Source organism: Corythoichthys intestinalis, chromosome 16 (assembly GCF_030265065.1).
Source record: "Corythoichthys intestinalis isolate RoL2023-P3 chromosome 16, ASM3026506v1, whole genome shotgun sequence".
Classification (NCBI taxonomy): Eukaryota; Metazoa; Chordata; class Actinopteri; order Syngnathiformes; family Syngnathidae; genus Corythoichthys; species Corythoichthys intestinalis.
The window spans coordinates 47553367-47576420 of NC_080410.1; the positions used below are offsets into that span (position 1 = coordinate 47553367).

General features: G+C 36.8%; 1 protein-coding gene across 1 annotated transcript in view; it reads right to left on the bottom strand.

Moving 5' to 3' along the window:
* LOC130931775 (ras-related protein Rab-26-like) overlaps positions 1–23054 on the bottom strand; it is an 87293-nt gene that overhangs the window by 18491 nt on the left and 45748 nt on the right. The window contains exons 3-5 of the mRNA XM_057860795.1: positions 17605–17646; positions 8562–8628; positions 8212–8264 (exon numbers count right to left, since the gene is read on the bottom strand). Of these exons, the coding sequence (XP_057716778.1) occupies positions 8212–8264; positions 8562–8628; positions 17605–17646 (162 nt within the window). The remainder of the gene's footprint in view (positions 1–8211; positions 8265–8561; positions 8629–17604; positions 17647–23054) is intronic.

Genomic DNA, 23054 nt, shown 5'->3' on the forward strand with positions numbered 1-23054 from the left:
GATTTTCAGTACGATCAAGCCCCCCCCAAACCCCCGCAATCGAAGTCTTCCACTTTGGAGGCAGGATTCCAAGGTTTGTGTCTTTGCCTTCCGTCTCCGCCGACATAGAATCTCAATGAATTTTCAGCATACTCGATTACTAAAATATTCGATAGCTGCAGCCCTAGTTTAATCAGTCGCTGCCAGAGTGAGCAATAGCAAAGTATTTAAAAAATGTCACCAAAAAAAACTTCTTTGCAAAACATCATGTAAAACATCCAAACCACTCCCAGTCATCTCGCCTTTTGGAATAAAGAGAATATTTGAGTAAAAAAAAAACGTCTTTAGCTGAACATCTTGTCACGTCACCTGTGTTCCACATCCGTCTTGGGGATTGTCTGAGAACGACTGAAAGCTTTGATCTGAGCTATAGCGCGAGGAAGACGTTTGCTCCAGGGGCTGATGTTACCCACAGGAGTCGCGACCAAAAGTAGGCCTTCTCCCACAAGACTGGCTTGAAACTCCGCCACGGTGCGACTATGTTCGGTAGACAAAACTCTCATGCTCTGGCCCGTCTGGGACAACACGTACAGAAGTGAAACCTAAGATTGATGCGTACGTTCCGATACATTTGAGCACTTTTTCTTCTTTGCTACTTGCTTCCGTTTTGAATTCTTTTGTGGTTGTAAGCAGCCTTTTAAGTACAAAAAGGTTCATTAAAATCTTCTTGTCCATCAAAAATAACAACCATGACAGCTTTGTAAGCACTTTTGCAAGCGCTGGCGGAGCGTGTGACGCATGTCTGGATGACTGATGGGCTTTGAAAGTATCATAAAACTTGCAGTCTTCCTTCAGTTCTCGGCAGCATTTAATTTATTCTTATTTTTATTTAACCCTCATTGACTGAAGAATAGAATAAAAGAAACGCTGCCAGGCTTCCCAGTCAAAACGGATTAGACATCTAGCGCTGTTAACAGCAGTCAATGAGTAAAACAAGTTTTGTAAAAGAAAAAAAAAACTACTTTTAAGTGTTATCATAGACTTCATAATGGTATCGACGGGTCAGATCGGTCATGCACTGCGCCTCGCATTCAATTAGGGGGCCGCCCACATCAAGGGGAGCTATTCACAAACACACGCACGCAGCGATATAATGCCTGAGTTCTGTTGAAAAGTATGAAAGCTGTACCATATACAAATAGGAAGGATTGTTTCACGAGTGGATTGTTCGCGGATTCAAGATAATTATTATATTTTTCGTACCATGCATGCATTTTGAAACATGAAAAAAACCAATGGGAGAAATTAGCCAGTACCGCATTGGCATCATAGTTCGCAATATTTGCGTAAAATAAATGCTAACTGCACGTTGTTTTTTTGCTTTTAACCAAGAATTGAGACTGTTTTACGTCCATATCTATAAAGAATTCAGAGTTTTAAGCATTTATTCACAAGAATTTTCAATGGAAAAGCTCTGTTCACATAAGGCGGCCGCTAGCTACATTTACTAACAGACTAACATTGTACTTCGACATGTTTACGTAAAATAAATGCAAACTGCACGTTGTTTTTTGCTTTTAACCAAGAATCGAGCTGTTTTACGTCCATATCTATAAAGAATTTGGCGATTTAAGCATTTATTCACAAGAATTTTCACCGGAAAAGCTCTGTTTGCATAAGGCGGCCGCTAGCTACATTCATGAACAGACTAGCATTGTACATCGACATATTTACAGAAAATAAATGCTACCTGCACATTTTTTTTTGTTTTTTTTTGCTTTTAACCAAGAATCGAGACTGTTTACATCCATATCTATAAAGAATTCGGAGTTTTAAGCATTTATTCACAAGAATTTTCAATGGAAAAGCTCTGTTTACATAAGGCTGCCGCTAACTTCATTCACTAGCAGACTAGCATTGTACTTCGACATATTCACGCAAAATAAATGCTTACTGCAAGTTTTTGTTGTTGTTTTTTTGCTTTTAACCAAGAATTGAGACTGTTTTAGGTCCATAGCTATAAAAAAAAATTCGAGGATTTAAGCATTTATTCACAAGAATTTTCACCGGAAAAGCTCTGTTTACATAAGGCTGCCGCTAGCTTCATTCACTAGCAGACTAGCATTGTACTTCGACATATTCACGCAAGATAAATGCTTACTGCAAGTTTTTGTTGTTGTTGTTTTTTTGCTTTTAACCAAGAATTGAGACTGTTTTAGGTCCATAGCTATAAAAAAAATTCGAGGATTTAAGCATTTATTCACAAGAATTTTCACCAGAGAAGCTCTGTTTACATAAGGCAGCCACTAGCTACATTCACTAACAGACTAGCATTGTACGTCAAAATATTTACGGAAAATAAATGCTCATTGCACTTTTTTTTTTTTTTTAAATTTAATTTATTCATTTATTTTGCTTTTAACCAAGAATCGAGACTGTTTTCACGTCCATATCTATAAAGAATTAAGGGATTGAAGCATTTATTCACAAAACTTTTCACTGGAAAAGCTCTGTTTACATAAGGCGGCCGCTAGCTACATTCACAAACAAACTAGCATTGTACGTCGACATATCTACGGAAAATAAATGCTAACTGCACTTTTTTTTTTTTTGCTTTTAACTAAGAATCGAGACTGTTTTAGGTCCATATCTATAAAGAATTCGGGGAATTAAACATTAATTTACAGGACTTTTCACCGGAAAAGCTCTAGGCGGTATTTAGGAGTACTTAACACCTGAGACTGTTTTGTCCAAATTTGCATGCCTTTGATGTGGTCTTTATATTTCAAAGACAAAATTGTTCACAATGGTCAGGTTGAGTCCCTTTTTTTTTCAGAACACCATAACCTTCATGTCCAAACTTTTGCTTTCTTCACTGACCAATTATAATCAACATTTTGAATGCAAAAAGACAAAGACAAAAATATTTAAATGTTCAGATATTAAGATTTGAATGAGGCAAAATAATATGCTTTTTCTCTCAAATATATTGTTATAATCATTTGTTTCGGATGTACAGTAATTATTTTCTGTATAAAAATTAATTTGGTGTTCAAAAAGTCTTTTTTTCAAACTTGAGTCTTGAAAAAGAGGGGGTCGTCTTATAATTATGGCCGTCTTATATTCGGGCCAATACAGTATCTTTTCTCGTATTTAATGTTTGACTGTTTGTATTACTCTTAACACACCCAATATAAAATAAATAGCCGTCAACCTGCTCAGAAATTAATTTGCCCTCACATTTTTACACGTTGAGACACACGTTGGAAATTAAAAAAAAAAAAATTTAAATAATAAAAATGTATTTTTCAGGCAAACCACAAAAATATAGCTAATGTGACATCAATCCACATTGGATATTTGACTAATGGGTTGGCTTTTAAGGTTGCTCAGCACTTATTTAGAGCAAATGAATACAAATAGACAATATGAAACAGGTATAAATAATTCAAAGGCCAAAACAGTCCAAAAAGTCCAAAGCTTTAGTACACTCATTATTCTTGTTTATGTTGTGTGCGCACCCAATCACTCTTGTTATGAAGGAAATCAATTTCTGAATGCTTTTGACCATTATTTCATTCATTCTTCATCACTGTAAGTGATTGTCGCAAAGTTTGTGAGCAAAATGAGCACTTGCTAAATTCTGGTGCTAATGTAAAACACTGTCAAAATACCTCTTAAGTTGCTAACTATTGAATTTGCACTGTCAGCAGGGGCGGAGTCACCACAGTGGCTTGTGCGAATATACAGTGGTATGAAAAAGTATCCGAACTTTTTGGAATTTCTTACATTTCTGCATAAAATCACCAAATGTGATCTGATCTTTGTCAAAATCACACAGATGAAAAAACTGTCTGCTTTAACTAAAACCTACCTATCATTTATCGGTTTTCATATTTGAATAAGGATAGTATGCCAACAATGACGCCCTTGTTATATCACCATGTTTCACCCATGAAATAAAAAAAAAAAAAAAATCAGACTGTGGCCATTCACAGCTGTGTCTTGACACTCGGTGATACATGCTACATGGAGTTTTTGGATCGAAACAAGGTAAGTATGCGATAATATCTCATTAAAATTGTGGCGTCTTTAATTCTGCTCTCGCGTGCTCTCGCCTCCAGTTAGGGTTTTGCGGTTTAAAAAAAATTTTTTTTGAAAATGCTCTCCTGCTCAAAATTTTTCTTCCCCCAGAAAATTGAGATTTTAAGCTTTCCAATGATTTATCACACATGCATATGGGACAATTTTGAAATTTGGCCAAAATGGGGGTCTCAGAGCGATACTTCAAGTCACCTTAGTGTTTTCCGCCATATAGTTATTGTGTGCACAGACATATTGGACTGTGCCAGTGATTTCTGTAAGTCTTTAGCAGACACTCCAGGGTTCTTTTTTACCTTTCTGACTATTCTGCGCCAAACTCTTGGCGTCATCTTTGGTGGATGGCCACTCGCTGGAAGAGAAGCAACAGTGCCGAACTCTCTCCATTTGTAGACAACTTCTCTGATTGTCGATTGATGAACATCCAGACTTTTAGAGATGGTTTTGTATCCTTTCTCAGCTTTATACAAATCAACAATCGTTGATCGCAGGTCTTCAGACAGCTCTTTTGACCGAACCATGATGCACATCAGACAATGCTTCTCATTGAGACAATGCTTACCAAGTGTGTGTTTTATAGTAGGCAAGGTAGCTTTGAGCCACTCGTCAGTGATTGGGCACACACTTGGCTTCAATTGTTTGGTAAAAATTTGTTTCATTTGCTTTTTAAGTCTCCTTAGGCAGAGGGTTCACTAACTTATTGTTCCCCCTTCTGTCATTGTTTGCATGCTAGCCTCATTAAGATATGAACAGCTATAAACGTTTGGGTGGTTTTAGTAAAAGCAGACACTGTTGTTACATCTGTGTGATTTTGACAAAGAACAGATCACATTTGATGGCAAGGGCGTAGGTTTGCGCAGGGACGTTAGGGACATAACTTACCAACTTTTCAGGGTGCTCAAATTGTCCCCACCAACTTTTAAGCAGCAATATATCAGCTATAAAGGTAATTTAGATTGTCTTCCCATGTGTTGTTAGGATAGAATTGACCCTGACATTATTAAGTGCATTAATTTCATGATGTTCAGACTTACATTTACCCATTTTCACCTGCTATTCAACAGTGCCGGTCCATGTTTTTCCCCCTCAAACGCAGGTTTGATTGGCTGAGGACAATCCCAACAGAAAATACACGTCAATATACCGCCTCCTCTGCTCCTTTTGAAGAGGAGGGATAGTAGTAGTTGTGTTTTTCGGCCAGCAGCAGCCACTGTAAGTAATGTAAAAAGACGTCAATGTTGTGGAGGTGGGGATCATGCCACTAATTTTGCTACTGAAAGTCCGACCTGTCTCAGAGTTAGCATAACATTAAATGGTGTTATCAGAGAATCGAACCCACAGTCTCTGGGTTGGGGGACAACTACTCTACTACTGAGCCACGCTATCCCCGTTAAACTGTGTGAACTTGCTGATCTGTAAAACTCAACTATAAAGCTGCTTTGAGAGGTGTTTTCCTGTATGTTTTCTACTGTTAATGTAAATTCAACTGTGCCTTTTGTGCATTTATTCATACATAAAATGTATTTTTTAAATTAAATTAAATTAAATTAAATTTTTAATCAAGTTAATTACAGCTTAAAAATTAATTAATCTAATTAATCGCAATTCAAACCATCCATAAAATATTGTTGGAATGGGAAAATTAGACACAAGATGGATATATACATTCAACATACGGTACACAAGTACTGTATTTGTTTATTATAACAATAAATCAACAAGATGGCATTAACATTATTAACATTCTTTTGAAGCGATCCATGGATAGAAAGACCTGTAGTCCTTAAACGATAAATGTTAGTACAAGGTATAGAAATTTTATATTAAAACCCCTCCTAATGTTTTCGTTTTAATAAAATTTGTAAAATTTCCAATCAAAAAATAAACTAGTTAACCGCCATTGTTGATGTCAATAATTACACAATGCTCATGGGTGCTGAAGCCCATAAAATCAGTCGCACCTAAGCGCCAGCAGAGGGCGACAAAACTTCAAAAAACACAAGTAACTAGTGGAAATTGCACTGTGCTGCCATTTTAATCTGTTTGAGCGGGGCATGTGCGTTAATTGCGTCAAATATTTTAACGTGATTAATTTGAAAAAATTAATTACCGCCCGTTAACGCGATAATTTTGACAGCCCTAATATTTTTATTTGCAGCCTATGCACTCCCCCCCCCCCTTCGCCTCCCTGCAAAAAAAAACTCAACCACTCTAAATTTCATTTAAACGAAACAAGCATTTTGAAAAGTGACTCTTTCGTTAGGAAAATATTTTTTAACTTTTTTCATTTTTATGTAGGAACCAGCTATTTTTGAGAAATCAACCCAATCTGTTTGGTCTTATTAATGTACCGTCCCTAACAAAAAGTGCAAATGCAGGTTATGCTGTTATAGCGTCCCTACCAATGTTGAGACCAAACCTATGCCCTTGTTTGATGGTGATTTTATGCAGAAATGTGAGGAATTCCAAAATGTTCAGATACGTTTTCATACCACTGTATATAATCGTAGTTGCATGTTGAAAGTTTTTGTACAAGAAGAACACAGCGTGACGGTTTCTTAAAAGAGTGACAATTAATTGTCGGCGCCAAGTACGATACATTATTCACGCCGGCGATCACAAATGAGGACACTCGTCTGACTTCAAGTTCTTCATCAAGACGGAGAACAGCCCAGCGGGGTCATTTTATTGTCTGACTGAACGATGTGGAGAAGAGACACGTTGTGATTTTTGATGGACACTTATGGAAGGACTCTGTCTGCTCCATTAACAATAATGAGAAAAAAGAACATTGAAATGTTTCAAACACATTTTGGGGGAGAGAGGAAGATGCAGAAGTAACGCAATGAAGGTGATGGCATTCATTTTGTCATTTTTGGCAAAGTATTGTAGTTATTTTTGTGTGTTTTTATACTGATATTTTTGTAAATGAGTTTGTATTTTTTATCTTATCATTTGTCATATTACTAATATTTTTGCATTTTCATTTGGAATTTTTGCTTTTTTTCATTCAAGGTTATTGTTGTTTTGTATTTTAATTAGCTATTATTTTTCTATTTACATGTCTTTTTTTTGTTTTTTTTTTAAAAAAATCTTTTTATTTCCCAAGAAACTCTGAATTTTTCATTTATTAATTCACATTTTGTCTAATATTTACGAACTTATTTTTTCATAAATATGTATCTTTTGGTAAAATGTGCTCAAATTTTGTAACAAAAAAAATACATGATTGAAGCAGTGGGCTATATATGTATATGTACTTTATATAGGAAAGTATGTGCAAAGATTTTGTAATTATCTTATTATTTTTTTTATTATTATTATTATTTTTTTAACATTATTGAAGCATATTAACATTTCGTCTAATATGTACGTATTAATTTTTCCTTTATAAATATTTATATATTTTTTTGTAATATTTGCGTCAATTTTGTAATTGTTATTTTTTTTACATTATTGAAGCATTGGACATTTTGTGTAATATATATGTACAGTGTCTGTTTTCCTCAAGCTATATGAATTTTTTTGTAAATATTTGCAAAAAAAATATAATACATATATATACATATATGTATATAAATGTTTTTTTTCTCCATTATTGGAGCATATTAACATTTTGTCTAATATGTACGTATTCATTTTTCCTTAATATATATATATATATATATTTTTTAAATATTTGCACAAATGTTGTAATTATTATTTTATTTATTTTATTATTATTTTTACTTTATTGAAGCATTAGACTGACTGTCTAATATGTATGTATTTATGTTTTCCTTAATCTATATTAATATTTTTTAAAGAATATTTGCACAAATTTTGTGATACAAAAATAACTTAATAATAAATTATTGAAGCGTTAGCATCTTTTTCATTTGAACATTTTTTTAATATTACTTTATCCTCTCCCTTTTTTAAATACATTTTTCTTTACCTTATTAATGTTATGTTTTTATGAAAGGTTTTATGCATGTGTATTTTCAAATTATATTTGAAATTTTAGGTGTAAATGATTTTTTTGTTTGTTTGTTTGTTTTTGTTTGTGTATTTCCAGCCACTCCTCCAACAATATTGTGACTCGTGTGATCATTTTCAAACGTATTCAAAAATAAATGAAAATCCACTCACCTGAATGTTGTCAAAGGATGTTTTGTTGGTGACATCGTAGAGCAGTAGCAAAGCTAAAATAAGAAAAAAAAAAGCATACGCGTAATTGACAGGGTGCAAACATTTTCAAAAGAGGATTGATTAAATAATAATTCAAAACATCACCTTAATATTTCATCACAAAATAAAGAGACTTCCTTTAGAAAACAACCATCAAAAATGCTTTGAAATTCCAATTGATCCTCATATAATGTATGACTTTTGGTAACTTTACTATTTTAATTGGGCCACCAGAATGGGTGGGAAAAAAGCAGGAATCGGTTGAAGGATTTCTCAAATTCTATCAGAAGCTAGCGTCAATTAGTTCTGACCGTTGGCGTCGCGGTAGTAAGCGTGGGTGACGCTGCGGAACCTCTCCTGGCCGGCCGTGTCCCAGATCTGCAGATGGAGAGAAAGCGCATCCGTTGATAAGAATTCGCTCCTAATTAACGTTTTTTTTTGTTTGTTTTTGCAGTCTGCACTGCGATTCAATTGAGGATAAGCTTAAAATGAATGCTCATCTGCCCTTGCAATTGGCCAAAATGTTTGAATCTTTGCTCTTATCTGGCAGGTTGCTCATTTGCCTCACTTATTGATAGAGATGTCCCGATCAATCGGCATCTCGATCGATCGGGTCTGATCATGTCGTTTTCAAAGTATCGGAATCGGCAAAAAAATATCGGACATGCCTTTTTAAAAAAAAAAAAAAAAAAAAAAATATATATATATATATATATATATATATATATGTGTTTTTTTTTAATTAAATCGTTTTCTAATTCTATTTAACGTTACAGACATAATATGTTACACTCTTCACAACCCTAAAAATAATAGCGAACTAAAATACAACTAACCAATAAACTTAAATGAAAAAAGCAACGATTTCAAATGAAAATGCAAAAATATTAGAAATATGACAAATTACCGTAATTTCCCGAATATAAGGTGCACCTGTGTATAATGCGCACCCCAAATTTACTTATAAAATCTGGGGAAAATAATTGTACCCGTTTATAACGCGCACCCTAATTTTAGCACCAATAAATAGAAGAATACAAGAAAACAGAGCCCGTGTACAGATACAGAGATGTCATTTTACTGACTGGTGAAACACAGCACAAGCATAGCACATTGGTAGTTCAAAACATTACCGTAAACTGACAATATTTACGGTAATAATATGATTTGACAACTTCTCCAACTTACCAGAATCTAGGAGAAAACAAAACAGATGTGACTTTTCTTTTAAAGGCTGCTGTATAACTTGCTCGCTTCCTCATTATGAATAAATGTTTCTTCCATGGATTGATACGGTAAAACTACTGAACTATTGTTATTTGGGTTTGAGTTTCCCGAGGGACCGATATAGTTGACGGACACAGGAAGTGTGTGTCCTTACATTTGTTATGGTCCGAATTGTGGAGCTGCAATAAACGTCGACTCAAATGAGTTCAAGAAACTAAATTCTGTGCTTTATGAAGAGTGAAAAAAGCAGAATTTAACACAGACGAAATCATTCAGCCGATTAGAGTGAAGTGTTACCGAAACAAAATGGTGACGTCACGTACCGTAATGGTCGGCAACGGGTCGCCGCATACGTTTCTTCAACACAACGTGGCCGTGTCAATGAAAAAAATCAGTTTATATATATATGTAATACATATATATTTCTGTCTCCATCCATGTACCCGTTTATAATGCGCACCATGAGTTTACAAGTTGATTTTGGGGAAAAAAAGTGCGCGTTATATTCGGGAAATTACGGTATAAGACAAATAATACCAATGTTTTTATTAGGGTTGTTCCGATCATGTTTTTTTGCTCCCGATCCGATCCCGATCGCTTTAGTTTGAGTATCTGCCGATCCCGATATTTCCCGATCCGATTGCTTTTTTTTTTCGGTCCCGATTCAATTCCAATCATTCCCGATAATTTTTCCCGATCATATACATTTTGGCAATGCATTACGAAAAAAAATGAATAAAACTTGGACGAATATATAGATTCAACATACAGTACTTAAGTACTGTATTTGTTTTTTATGACAATAAATACTTAAGATGGCATTTACATTATTAACAATCTTTCTGTGAGAGGGATCCACGGATAGAAAGACTTGTACCTTTGTATATTCTGACTAAATATTGCCATCTAGTGCAGGGGTCCCCAACCTTTTTTGCACCACGGACCGGTGTTATTTGGGTCTTTTTTTTCACGGACCGGTGTTCTGACAAATTTTGCAAAATTGCAACGAAGCGGTTCTGCGCATGCGCGTAACGTCAAACATAGCTGCAAAATGCGCAAATGCAGCGCTTACAAAGTAAACACAACAAACTTTCTTGAAAGAAAGGAATATTAACTTACGTTTGATCATGGAAGGACTTGTAGAAAAGTTCTCCTCAGATTCATCCTGCCATGTAAGCTTCACACGACAGCTGCACACCGCGCTCACCATTAACGACTTCGCCTTGTCGTTAAACATTAATGAAGAAGCCCCCTTCACAAAGATACGATGTTGGAAATTGTAGCAGGGTTTTCAACGCTTTTGTCGCGATGTCAGGATATTCCAGAATGACTTTAATCCAGAACCTCGGTAGAGTTGTTGTCTCAAATGTACGTCTAAGAAGGTCGCCGTCATTTGCGATGTCTCTGTTTATTCACAAACGGGTCACGAATCCACTCCTTCGCAGTTCGTGGGTCTTCGAGGTTGTAGGCTCGTCAGGTGCCCTTTTCGCCGTAAAAATATCTTTTTCGCCGTAAAAATATTTCCAAAGACGTCTGTTTTCCTGTTATCTTCGCTCGTGTGGGGGCTAATTATTTCCGGGAACAAATGTGCTGCGCCGCGGCCTAGTAATACGCTATTATTATGGAGGACAAGCGCACATAGATATATTATATTCACAAACAAGATGTACTGCTAGCAGTCCAATCAATGGACTTCTATGACATCATTGTAATCTATCCCATAGTATTATATCTAGAGTAGACAGAGATATTGTTGTGTTAAGAAAGGGCACAGGGTTAATTCGGCCAGAATGCGGTCGTTATTAAATTATTTTTTTCTTTGCGGCCCGGTCGCAAATGCGCCACGGACCGCTACCGGTCCGCGGCCCGGCAGATGGGGACCCCTGATCTAGTGTATTTGTTGAGCTTTCAGTAAATGATGCTGCAGCCACCCAAATGCATGATGGGAAGTGGAACCATGACTGTGCGTAGTGCTACCAATTGATATATCTTCTCTGCGTTGGAGAGTAACATAAGGTGTTAAGATAAAAATCAATTGCTACCTTGCTTCCCCACATTGCTTCCCATGATATTTCTAATCGTAGGGAGAGGGATTGTAAGGTTTTAGCCAATTAAAAAAAGGCTCTAAAGGCTGCCAAAATTCACTCTACTCATTTTACGCTACCTTTTATCTCTCTATATAGGTAAAACGGCGCCATTACAGATTGAGCGCGACAATGCGTGAGTGGGTCATGCAGCGCATGCATTAATTGCGTTAAATATTTTAACGTGATACATTTAAAAAAAATTAATTACCGCCGTTATCAGGATAAATTTGGTAACCCTACCTTAAGCTTAAACTAAAGACTCTGGAAGAGTGAAACATATTATGTCTGTAACATTAAATACAATTAGAAAACGATTTAATTAAAAAAAATAAAAATAAAAAAAGGCATGGCCGATATTTTTTTGCCGATTCCGCTACTTTGAAAATGACATGATCGGACCCGATCGATCGGGACATCTCTAATTTTTATGTTTATTTTTTATCTTCTATCACATCCTCGCCTCACATACTATTTTCATGACTTACAATATGTCGCAAATATATATATATATATATATTTTTTTTTAAACGCAGTGCACGTTACACGCAAGTCTGTTGTAGTTCCTCGTACCAAGTGAGAGTCAACCTTCCACTGAGCAAACCAGTTTCTCCTCCCATCAGATAGAAGACTAGCAGTTGAAAGAATTGGAATAAACCCTGTAAATATACGACTAACCAATCCAAAACCTGGTCTAAAACACCACTTTGCCTAGATTTAGTCAGCGTAAAAAAATAGGGCCTTGCATGTCTTAACCTTCACCGAACCCCTGGGGTTCCATTGAACCCAGGTTAAGAACCACTGGTCTAAAGGTTGTGCTACCAAATATTAGGCTGAGGGTGCCAATACTTTTGTCCGGCCCATTTTTGGAATTTTTTGTAAAATGATAATAATTTTTCATTGTCATTTTTTTGTGTGTTTTTTCATAACAAGCAAAATAAATGAAGATATTCCTACCAAAGCATTTGTAATTGCAATCACTTTCTGGGAGAAATTGGTCAGCACTGTACATGCAGTATTGTTGTAACACCTCTTAGCGGTTCCGCCACACAAAAATAATAAATCTATTGTTCAAATATGAATACCTCTTGACGGTGTCAATCAAAACGAACATTTTTCTCTTTTTTTTTTTTTTTGTCAACGGTGCCTAATAAGATTTTCCCGACTTTAACAAATGTTCCCTTCTTCTGCTGTAATTATACCCGCAGCCCAGTATTTATTTATAATTGTTGACTTTCTATTGAAGGTTGTCCCCACCCACGGGACGTGCTGTTCGCCACCACGCAAAATTCAAAGGAGGGGGCTGAAAAAAACAACAACTCTCCTTCTGAAGTGATGGAGAGCCAATTAACCGAGCGCTCGCCCACATGCACCCGTACACAATCAGTCCACTCACTGAACAATAGCAGTTTGTTCACTCATTCACTGCCATGGACGGCGATAAATGTTCAAATGGATTACCGTAATTTCCCGAATATAACGCGCTTTTTTCCCCCAAAATCAACTTGTAAAATCATGGTGCGCATTATAAACGGGTACATGGATGGAAACAGAAATATATACAGTATATATTACATATATACTGTATATATATAAACTAGGCCTGAACGATATTGGAAAAAACTATTGCTGTGATTTTTTGGGGGGTTTGCAATATATTGCGATTAGAGGTGTGCAAAATTTCCGATTCTTAGATTATTCGCGATTCGGCCGTGGAAGATTCGAGAACGATTCACAAACATCCAAATTCCGATTATTGAAATATGTCAAGTAAAGCGAAAGTAAAACACACTCAGCGCGCCACGCGGTTTTCGGGACGCAATGAGGAACGGAGCGAGAGTAGCTAAACATCATGCTTATCATTACCCGGCCCCTCGGGTAATGACAATACTCAACTCACGACTCTAGCTCAACTCATGCCGCAAGATAAAAAAAAAACAACAACAACATACCTGACTGCTGCGACAGCTGCTACAAAGTACGTCCACATAATGTTACGATAGATATCATATTTATATAGGACTAGATGCAATATAGACTCGGTGGCGTTAGCAGCACATCCACAGAAAGCTAGATGTGGGCGTTAGTAAACGGCCGCCATCTTAAAGCAGTAGACTTCCCTGCAAGGCTGTTGTAGCGAACCTTCCAAGCGAACCTAATTAACTTTTTATCTAAAATACTCCTAAATCGGTAAAATATTGACTTGAATCTTTCTTTAAAATAGTTTTAAAACTTTCACATGTCGAAAGTAGACAAAAGGGAAATTATGGAATAACTGGAGCAATTTTAACAACTTTAACGGTTGATTCACAACATTAAATTAATTGAATGTAGTTTAAAGCTGCTGATACAGAATGGGGATTTGAGTATTGTTTTTAACTGTTACCTTGATACTGAAATAGTCACTTATTTAAGCCTTTTTTTTTTTTTTTTTTTTTTTACAGTTTTTGTAACTAGTGTACAAAACATTAAAAGCAGGTAATAGCGGGGGGGGGGGGGGGGGGGGGGGTGTCATCAATAATCGATTTATAATTGAATCGTAGCCTCTGAATCGTAATCGTAATCGAATCGTTAGGTGCCCGAAGATTCCCACCTCTAATTGCGATATTATATTGCGATATTAAAAAAAAAAAAAAAAAAAATTAAAGAAATTTTTACTAGATGACTTGAATAGCTGTTTGGAAAGACTTTGGATGACTCATCATGACCACAGTGTACAGTATTCCATCGTTTTTCGCGGTTAATAGGGACCAGAACCCGCCGCGATAAGTGAAAAACCGTGAAGTAGTGCATACCCCCCCCCCCCCCCCCCCCCCCCCCCCCATTTTTTGCGTGTGTGTGTGTGAGCTCGATGTATTTATTCAGATCTAGCACTGGAAAGAGGTATATATAAGACACGTTTTTTCTCACTTTATATATATATATCTTAATAAATGCTTTTTAAGCACTTCAAATGTAAAAATTATGATCAGTTTTAAACATAACTGTCCCACTGAATTTAATAAATGCTTTTTAAGCACTTCAAATGTAATAATTATGATCAGTTTTAAACATAACTGTCCCACTGAATCATTTCTAAACAAGAATAAAGTACTGTAGTAGAAAAATGCTTGGCTTTACTACCGTATTTTTCGGACTATAAGTCGCGTTTTTTTTCATATTTTGGCTGGGGGTGCGACTTATACTCAGGAGCGACTCATGTGTGGAATTATTAGCACATTATGATGTAATTTCACATGTTATTTTGGTGTTTTGCAGTGACACTGATGGTTTTGTAAAGTTGTTAGCATGTTCTTATGCTATAGTTATCTGATTATCTCTTTATAGCTATGGCCACGTTCGCGTTCTGCCTTTGGAAGTGTATGTTCAATTGTATTATTGACTTTTTTATCTTGAAATGGATGCATTTAGTTTGTGGCGCTTTCACGCCCACGTGAGGGCGCATTCGCACTTGTTTACGTGAAGAAGAGTGCTCACACGCCAGAAGAAGACGGACAGCTACGTAGCTCTGAATGAGTGAGTGGGCGAGTTAACGAGAGAGAATAGACGGCTGCGAACCTACTTTCATTGTTTATGCTTTTAAATCATCTCTACAGAGGCAACGCCAGCGTGTATCAACTTTTCTGTTGTTGTTGTGTGTTTTCCACCCGCGATCGGACACTTAGAGCCAGTTGTGTGGTTGTTTGAACGATGTGCTAATGATAGCGAATGCATGCTAACCTGTTACTTATTACTTATAGTACCTAATTATCATTTATTTACGTTGATGCGAACCTGTTTTCTATCGAGGACCAAATTGATTCAGCAAATTATACGGACGTCCAGCATTGTCTTTTGGGAGTTCGCTGTATAGCCAGGACCGAGCCGTAGCGTAGGACAGTATATTCACATTTCGTTGTTCATGCACTGTACACTGTACATTTATTTAGCATGTTCTCTATTGTATTTTTATATTAAATTGCCTTTCAAGATGACATGTCTGTTCTATGTGTTGGATGTTATCAAGTAAATTTCCCCCAAAAATTCGACTTATACTCCGGTGCGACTTGTATATGTTTTTTTTCTCTTCGTTGGGCATTTTATGGCTGGATCGACTTATACTCAGGAGCGACTTGTAGTCCGAAAAATACAGTAAATGCTTTTGTTTAACTAACATGGCTGTGACTCTTGGAGTGACATGTAGAAATTACAAACTCCTCATAATCACTTCTGGCATTTATTTTATATGTCTTGAACGTCACCACAATCCCCCCCCCCCCACAGACACACACATTCATTCCAGCCCGCGCTTCCTTGCAGAAACTGTTTAACAAGTTAAACGATGATTGACAGAACAAAGGTTTGTGGATTGGAAAAAAACAAAACAAAAACTATCGCACGTCCTTGCGATGGGACTATCGCGCATGTGCACATCGCGATGGCGGTGTTTATTTTTTTATTTATTTTTTATTTATTTATTTTTTATTTTATTTATTTTTTTTTTTTTATGGCGATGGCGATGTTTAAACGATTTATCGTTCAGGCTTAATATAAACCGATTTTTTTTTTAATTGACACGGCCACGTTGTGTTGAAGAAATGTATGCGGTGACACGTTGCCGAGCATCACGGTACGTGACGTCACCATTTTCTCTCATCGGCCGAATGATTTCGTCTGTGTTAAATTCTGCTTTTTTCACTCTTCATAAAGCACAGAATTTAGTTTCTTGAACTCATTTGAGTCACAGCTCCGCAACTCAGACCATAACAAACGTAAGCACACAGACTTCCTGTGTCCGTCAACTATATCTGTCCCTCGGGAAACTCAAACCCCAAAAAAATAGTTCCTATTGTTACTGTCGTGTTGACAGCGATGAGCTCTCACGGATTTCCGACTTACATTCTCACTTTCATTTTACCGTATCAATCCATGGACGAAACATTTATTCATCATGATGAAACGAGCAAGTTATACAGCAGCCTTTAAAAGAAAAGTAACATCTGTTTTGTTTTCTCCTAGATTCTGGTAAGTTGGAGAAGTTGTCAAATCATATTATTACTATGGCTGTCAAACGATTAAAATTTTTAATCGAGTTAATTACAGCTTAAAAATTAATTAATCGTAATTAATCGCAATTAATCGCAATTCAAACCATCTATATAATGTGCCATATTTTTCTGTAAATTATTGTTGGAATGGAAAGATAAGACACAAGATGGATATATACATTCAACATGCGGTACATAAGGACTGTATTTGTTTATTATAACAATAAATCAACAAGATGGCATTAACATGATTAACATTCTTTTAAAGCGATCCATGGATAGAAAGACTTGTAGTTCTTAAAAGAAAAAATGTTAGTACAAGTTATAGAAATTTTATATTAAAACCCCTCTTAATGTTTTCGTTTTAATAAAATTTGTAAAATTTTCAATCAAAAAATAAACTAGTAGCCCGCCATTGTTGATGTCAATAATGACTTACACAATGCTCCTTCCTGGGTGTTGAAGGCTATAAAACCAGTCGCACCCACCCAAGCGCCAGCAGAGGGCAGCAAAACTCCGCAAAACACAATTAACAAGTGAGCCTTTCACTCTACTGTCATTTAAATCTGTCTGAGCTGGACAAGTGCGTTAATTGCGTCAAATATTTTAACGTGATTAATTTAAAAAAATTAATTACCGCCCGTTAACGTGATAATTTTGACAGCCCTAATTATTACCCTAAATATTGTCAGTTTACGGTAATGTTTTGAACTACCAATGTGCTAGGCTTTTGCTGTGTTTCACCAGACAGTAAAATTACATTTGTGTATCGGTACACGAGGTCTGTTTTCTTGTATTCTTCTATTTATTGGTGCTAAAATTAGGGTGCGCGTTATAAAGGGGTACAATAATTTCCCCTAGATTTTACAAGTAAATTTGGGGTGTGCATTATACACGGGTGTGCCTTATATTCTGGAAATTACGGTCAACGTCTATCGCCGTCAATGGCAGTGAAAGACCTTTATGTAATCGGCGTCTGGTTTTAACTTGACTTAGTCCACATGACAAGGTCTTACCTGCAGCTTGACCTTGACTCCGTCAATACTGAGAACTTTATTCTGAAAATGAGAGAGAGAAATCATTAACGGGACTGCAGCTCTCCTGCCTGTTATGAATTATTCATGTCTTCATCTCACTTCGCCTCAGATTGATAAGGCCCACCGGACCCCCATGAGGCGCGACCCTCTTCCTCATGTAAGAGGAGAAAATCCTATTCATAGAACTTTTAGAACCAAGGTGAGCTCAGACACCTCAAAAGGTTAATGCAGCTGACGGCAAATTGACTTGACGCATGGCGAAACACGAGAGCTGGATCTAAATATTATGTTACTCTGTAAAGAAGGCCCCCATCAGATTCAAATTTTTTAAAACTTCAATGTCAACTGTCAATTGTTTATGTTATGATTGTGCTGTAAAAAGTTTTGCTTTTGCTGCTATGGTTTTTGAGATATTTACAAACTATTCCCACATGATGCTACGGGAGATATCACATGTATATAGAACTAGATGCGAAATGACCAAAATGGCGGAGTGGCACATGCATAGAGAACTAAATGCGAAATGATAGACACACAGGCGTTAGTAAACAGCCGGTGTGGTCAACGTGGTTTTCTTTTGACCAAACAAAAATACTAGCCCTGTCAAACGATTAAAATTTTTTAATCGAGTTAATCACAGCTTAAAAATTAATTAATCGTAAATAATCGCAATTCAAACCATCTAGAAAATATGCCCTATTTTTCTGTAAATTATTGTTGGAATGGAAACATAAGACACAAGACGGATATATACATTCAACATACTGTACATAAGTACTGTATTTGTTTATTATAACAATAAATCAACAAGATGGCATTAACATTAATAACATTCTGTTAAAGCAATCCATGGATAGAAAGGCTTGTAGTTCTTAAAAGATAAATGTTCATACAAGTTATAGAAATTTTATATTAAAACCCCTCTTAATGTTTTTGTTTTAATAACATTTGTAAAATTTTCAAACAAAAAATAAACTAGAAGTTCGCCATTGTTGATGTCAATAATTACACAATGCTCATGGTGCTGATACCCATAAAATCAGTCGCACCCAAAGCGCCAACAGAGGGCGACAAAACACAGAAAAACCCAAGTGAGAAGTAGGGTTGTTTCTTTGCTCCTGATTCAATTCCAATCATTCCCGATAATTTTTCCCGATCATATACATTTTGGCAATGCATTAAGAAAATAATGAATAAAAGTCGGATGAATATATACATGAAACATAGAGTGCATAGGTGCTGTATTTGTTTATTATGACAATAAATCCTCAATATGGCATTTACATTATTAACATTCTTTCTGTGAGAGGGATCCATGGATAGAAAGACTTGTGACTTTGTACATTGTGACTAAATATTGCCATCTAGTGTAGTCGTTGAGCTTTCAGTAAATGATACTGTAGCCATGCCCAAATGCATGATGGGAAGTGGAACCACGACTGTACGTAGTGCTACCAATTGATATATCTTCTCTGCATTGGGAAATAACATAAGGAGTTAAGAAAAAGATAAATTGCTACGTTGCTTCCCCACATTGCTTCCCATGATATTTCTAATCATAGGGAGAGGGATTGTAAGGCTTTAGCCAATTAAAAAAAGGCTCCAAAGGCTGCCAAAATTCACTCTACTCATTTTACGCTGCCTTTTATCTCTCTATATAGGTAAGACGGCGACATTACAGATTGAGCGCGACAATGCGTGGGTGGGTCGTGCAGCGCATCCATTAATTGCGTTAAATATTTTAACGTGATACATTTTTGAAAAAATTAGTTACTGGCGTTATCGGGATAAATTTGATAACCCTAGCTTAAGCCTAAACTAAAGACTCTGGATGAGTGTAACATATTATGTTTGTAACGTTAAATACAATTAGAAAACGATTTAATTTAAAAAAAAAAAAATTAAAAAAAGGCATGGCCGATATTTTTTTGCCGATTCCGATACTTTGAAAATGACGTGATCGGACCCGATCGATCGGGACATCTCTAGTAAGAAGTGGACATGACACTGTGCTGTCATTTTAATCTGTTTGAGCGGGGCGTGTGCGTTAAATGCGTCATATATTTTAATGTGATTAATTTTTAAAAAATTAATTACCGGCCGTTAACGCGATAACTTTGACAGCCCTAAAAAATACAATGCACATTCTGATTAAATAAATATAAATTAACGAAGCATTTTCTTGACCTAAAATAAAAATACAAATCAAAAAAAAAAAAAAAAAAAAAAAAAAAAAAATGGAAGTACAATGTTTCCACATGTACACTAAAGTGTTGACAAAATCTGTCATTAAGGTGCAAACAATAACTATTGACAGTACATTTTGTAACTGTAAAACACTGCTGGACAAAAAAGAAAACGTGCAAATAGCAGTACAGTACATGTTCAAATGTACAGAACAAAAATGACAAGCTCGGTCATTGAGGTGCAAACATACAGTGGGGCAAATAAGTATTTAGTCAACCACTAATTGTGCAAGTTCTCCCACTTGAAAATATTAGAGAGGCCTGTAATTGTCAACATGGGTAAACCTCAACCATGAGAGAAAGATTGTGGAAAAAAAAAACAGAAAATCACATTGATTCATTTTTAAAGAATTTATTTGTAAATCATGGTGGAAAATAAGTATTTGGTCAATACCAAAAATTCATCTCAATACTTTGTTATGTACCCTTTGTTGGCAATATCGGAGGCCAAACGTTTTCTGTAAGTCTTCACAAGCTTTTCACACACTTTTCACATCCATTCATTCTTTCCTTTACACAGATCAGTCGTCCTGGACCTTGAAATGCTTCTTACGAAATCACTCCTTTGTTGCCCTGGCTGTGTGTTTGGGATTATTGTCATTCTGAAAGACCCAGCCACGTCTCATCTTCAATGCCCTTGCTGATGGAAGGAGATTTTCACTCAAAATCTCTCGATACATGGCCCCATTCATTCTTTCCTTTACACAGATCAGTCATCCTGGTCCCTTTGCAGAAAAACAGCCCCAAAGCATGATGTTTCCTCCCCCATGCTTCACAGTGGGTATGATGCAATTCAGTATTTTTATTCCTCCAAACACGAGAACCTGTGTTTCTACCAAAAAGTTCTATTTTGGTTTCATCTGACCATAACACATTCTCCCAGTCCTCGTCTGGATCGTCCAAATGCTCTCTAGCGAACCGCAGACGGGCCTGGACGTGCACTTTCTTCAGCAGGGGGACAAATCTAGTAGTGCAGGATTTGAGTCCCTGGCGGCGCATTGTGTTAGTGATAGTAGCCTTTGTTAATGTTGTCCCAGCTCTCTGTAGGTCATTCACTAGGCCCCTCCGTGTGGTTCTGGGATTTTTGCGCACCGTTCTTGTTATCATTTTGATGCTGGGGGGGGGGGGGGTTGAAAGTCCGTGTTGCCCAACGACAGCCCCAAAACATCAGAAAGTAAAGGGGCCGAATAAAAAAGTTTAAATTATCCATGAAATGTTGTTCCACTTCACGATTGTGTCCCACTTGTTGTTGATTCTTGACAAAAAAATTAAATTTCATATCTTTATGTTTGAAGCCTGAAATGTGGCGAAAGGTTGCAAGATTCAAGGGGGCCGAATACTTTTGCAAGGCACTGTACACGCAGACTATGCAGCTGCTTAGGGCCCCTAACCACTAGGGGGCCCCCAATCTGGCGATTGTTTAATTTATATTCTATTTTGTTTCCTACAGTTTGCTTTATTTGACTTTTGTGAGTTTTGATACTTGATTACAAGCTTTAAAAAAAAAAAGTTCTTCCTTAACTTCTTTCTTTCCTCTTTTAGAAAAAGGTTTAATGCTATCTGTTGTTAGTACTGACAATCATTTGGGGTGAGAAGTATGCAGTGCAACACAATCTGATTAATACAGTTGTGGTCAAAAGTTTACATACACTTGTGAAGAACATAATGTCATGGCTCTCTTGAGTTTCCAGTTAGTTCTACAACTCTGATTTTTCTCTGATAGAGTGATTGGAACAGATACTTCTTTGTCACAAAAAACATTCATGAAGTTTGGTTCTTTTATGACTTTATTATGGGTGAACAGAAAAAAGTGATCAAATCTGCTGGGTCAAAAATATACATACAGCAGCGCTTATATTTGGTAACATGTCCTTTGGCCATTTTCACTTCAATTAGGCGCTTTTGGTAGCCATCCACACGCTTCTGGTTGAATCTTTGACCACTCCTCTTGACAGAATTGGTGCAGTTCAGTTAAATTTGATGGCTTTCTGACATGGACTTGTTTCTTCAGCATTGTCCACAAGTTCTCAATGGGGTTTAAGTCAGGCCATTCGAAAACCTTAATTCTAGCCTGATTTAGCCATTCCATTACCACTTTTGATGTGTGTTTGGAGTCATTGTCCTGTTGGAACACCCAACTGCGCCCAAGACCCAATCTTCGGGCTGATGACGTTAGGTTAACTTGAAGAATTTGAAGGTAATACTCCTTCTTCACTATCCCATTTACTCTCTGTAAAGCACCAGTTCCATTGGCAGCAAAACAGCCCCACAGCATAATAATACCACAACCGTGCTTGACGGTAGGCATGGTGTACTTGGGGTTAAAGGCCTCACCTTTTCTCCTCCAAACATATTGCTGGGCATTGTGGCCAAAGAGCTCGATTTTTGTTTCGTTTGACCACAGAACTTTCCTCCAGAAGGTCTTATCTTTGTCCGTGTGATCAGCAGCAAACTTCAGTCGAGCCTTAAGGTGCCGCTTTTGGAGCAAGGGCTTCCTTCTTGCACGGCAGCCTCTCAGTCCACGGAGATGCAAAACACGCTTGACTGTGGACACTGACACCTGTGTTCCAGCAGCTTCTAATTCTTGGCAGATCTGCTTTTTGGTGATTCTCGGTTGAATCTTCACCCTCCTGACCAGTTTTCTGTCAGCAGCAGGCGATAGCTTGCGTTTTCTTCCTGATTGTGGCAGTGACAAAACAGTGCCGTGCACTTTATACTTACAAACAATTGTTTGCACTGTTGCTCTTGGGACCTGCAGCTGCTTTGAAATGGCTCCAAGTGACTTTCCTGACTTGTTCAAGTCAATGATTCGCTTTTTCAGATCCATGTATGTATATTTTTGACCCAGCAGATTTGATCACTTTTCCTGTTAACCCATAATAAAGTAATAAAAGAACCAAACTTCATGAATGTTTTTTGTGACAAAGAAGTATCTGTTCCAATCACTCTATCGGAGAAAAATCAGAGTTGTAGAAAAAACTGGAAACTCAAGCGAGCCATGACATTATGTTCTTCACAAGTGTATGTAAACTTTTGACCACAACTGTATACAAAATATGGACGTATGGTTTGGATTGCATGTATGGGGCTCACAGTACACTGTGACATAATGGTGGGCCAAAAATATGGGCCCCTTTGCATTATTTTGCTTAGGGCCCCCAAATGGCCTGGACCGGCCCTGCC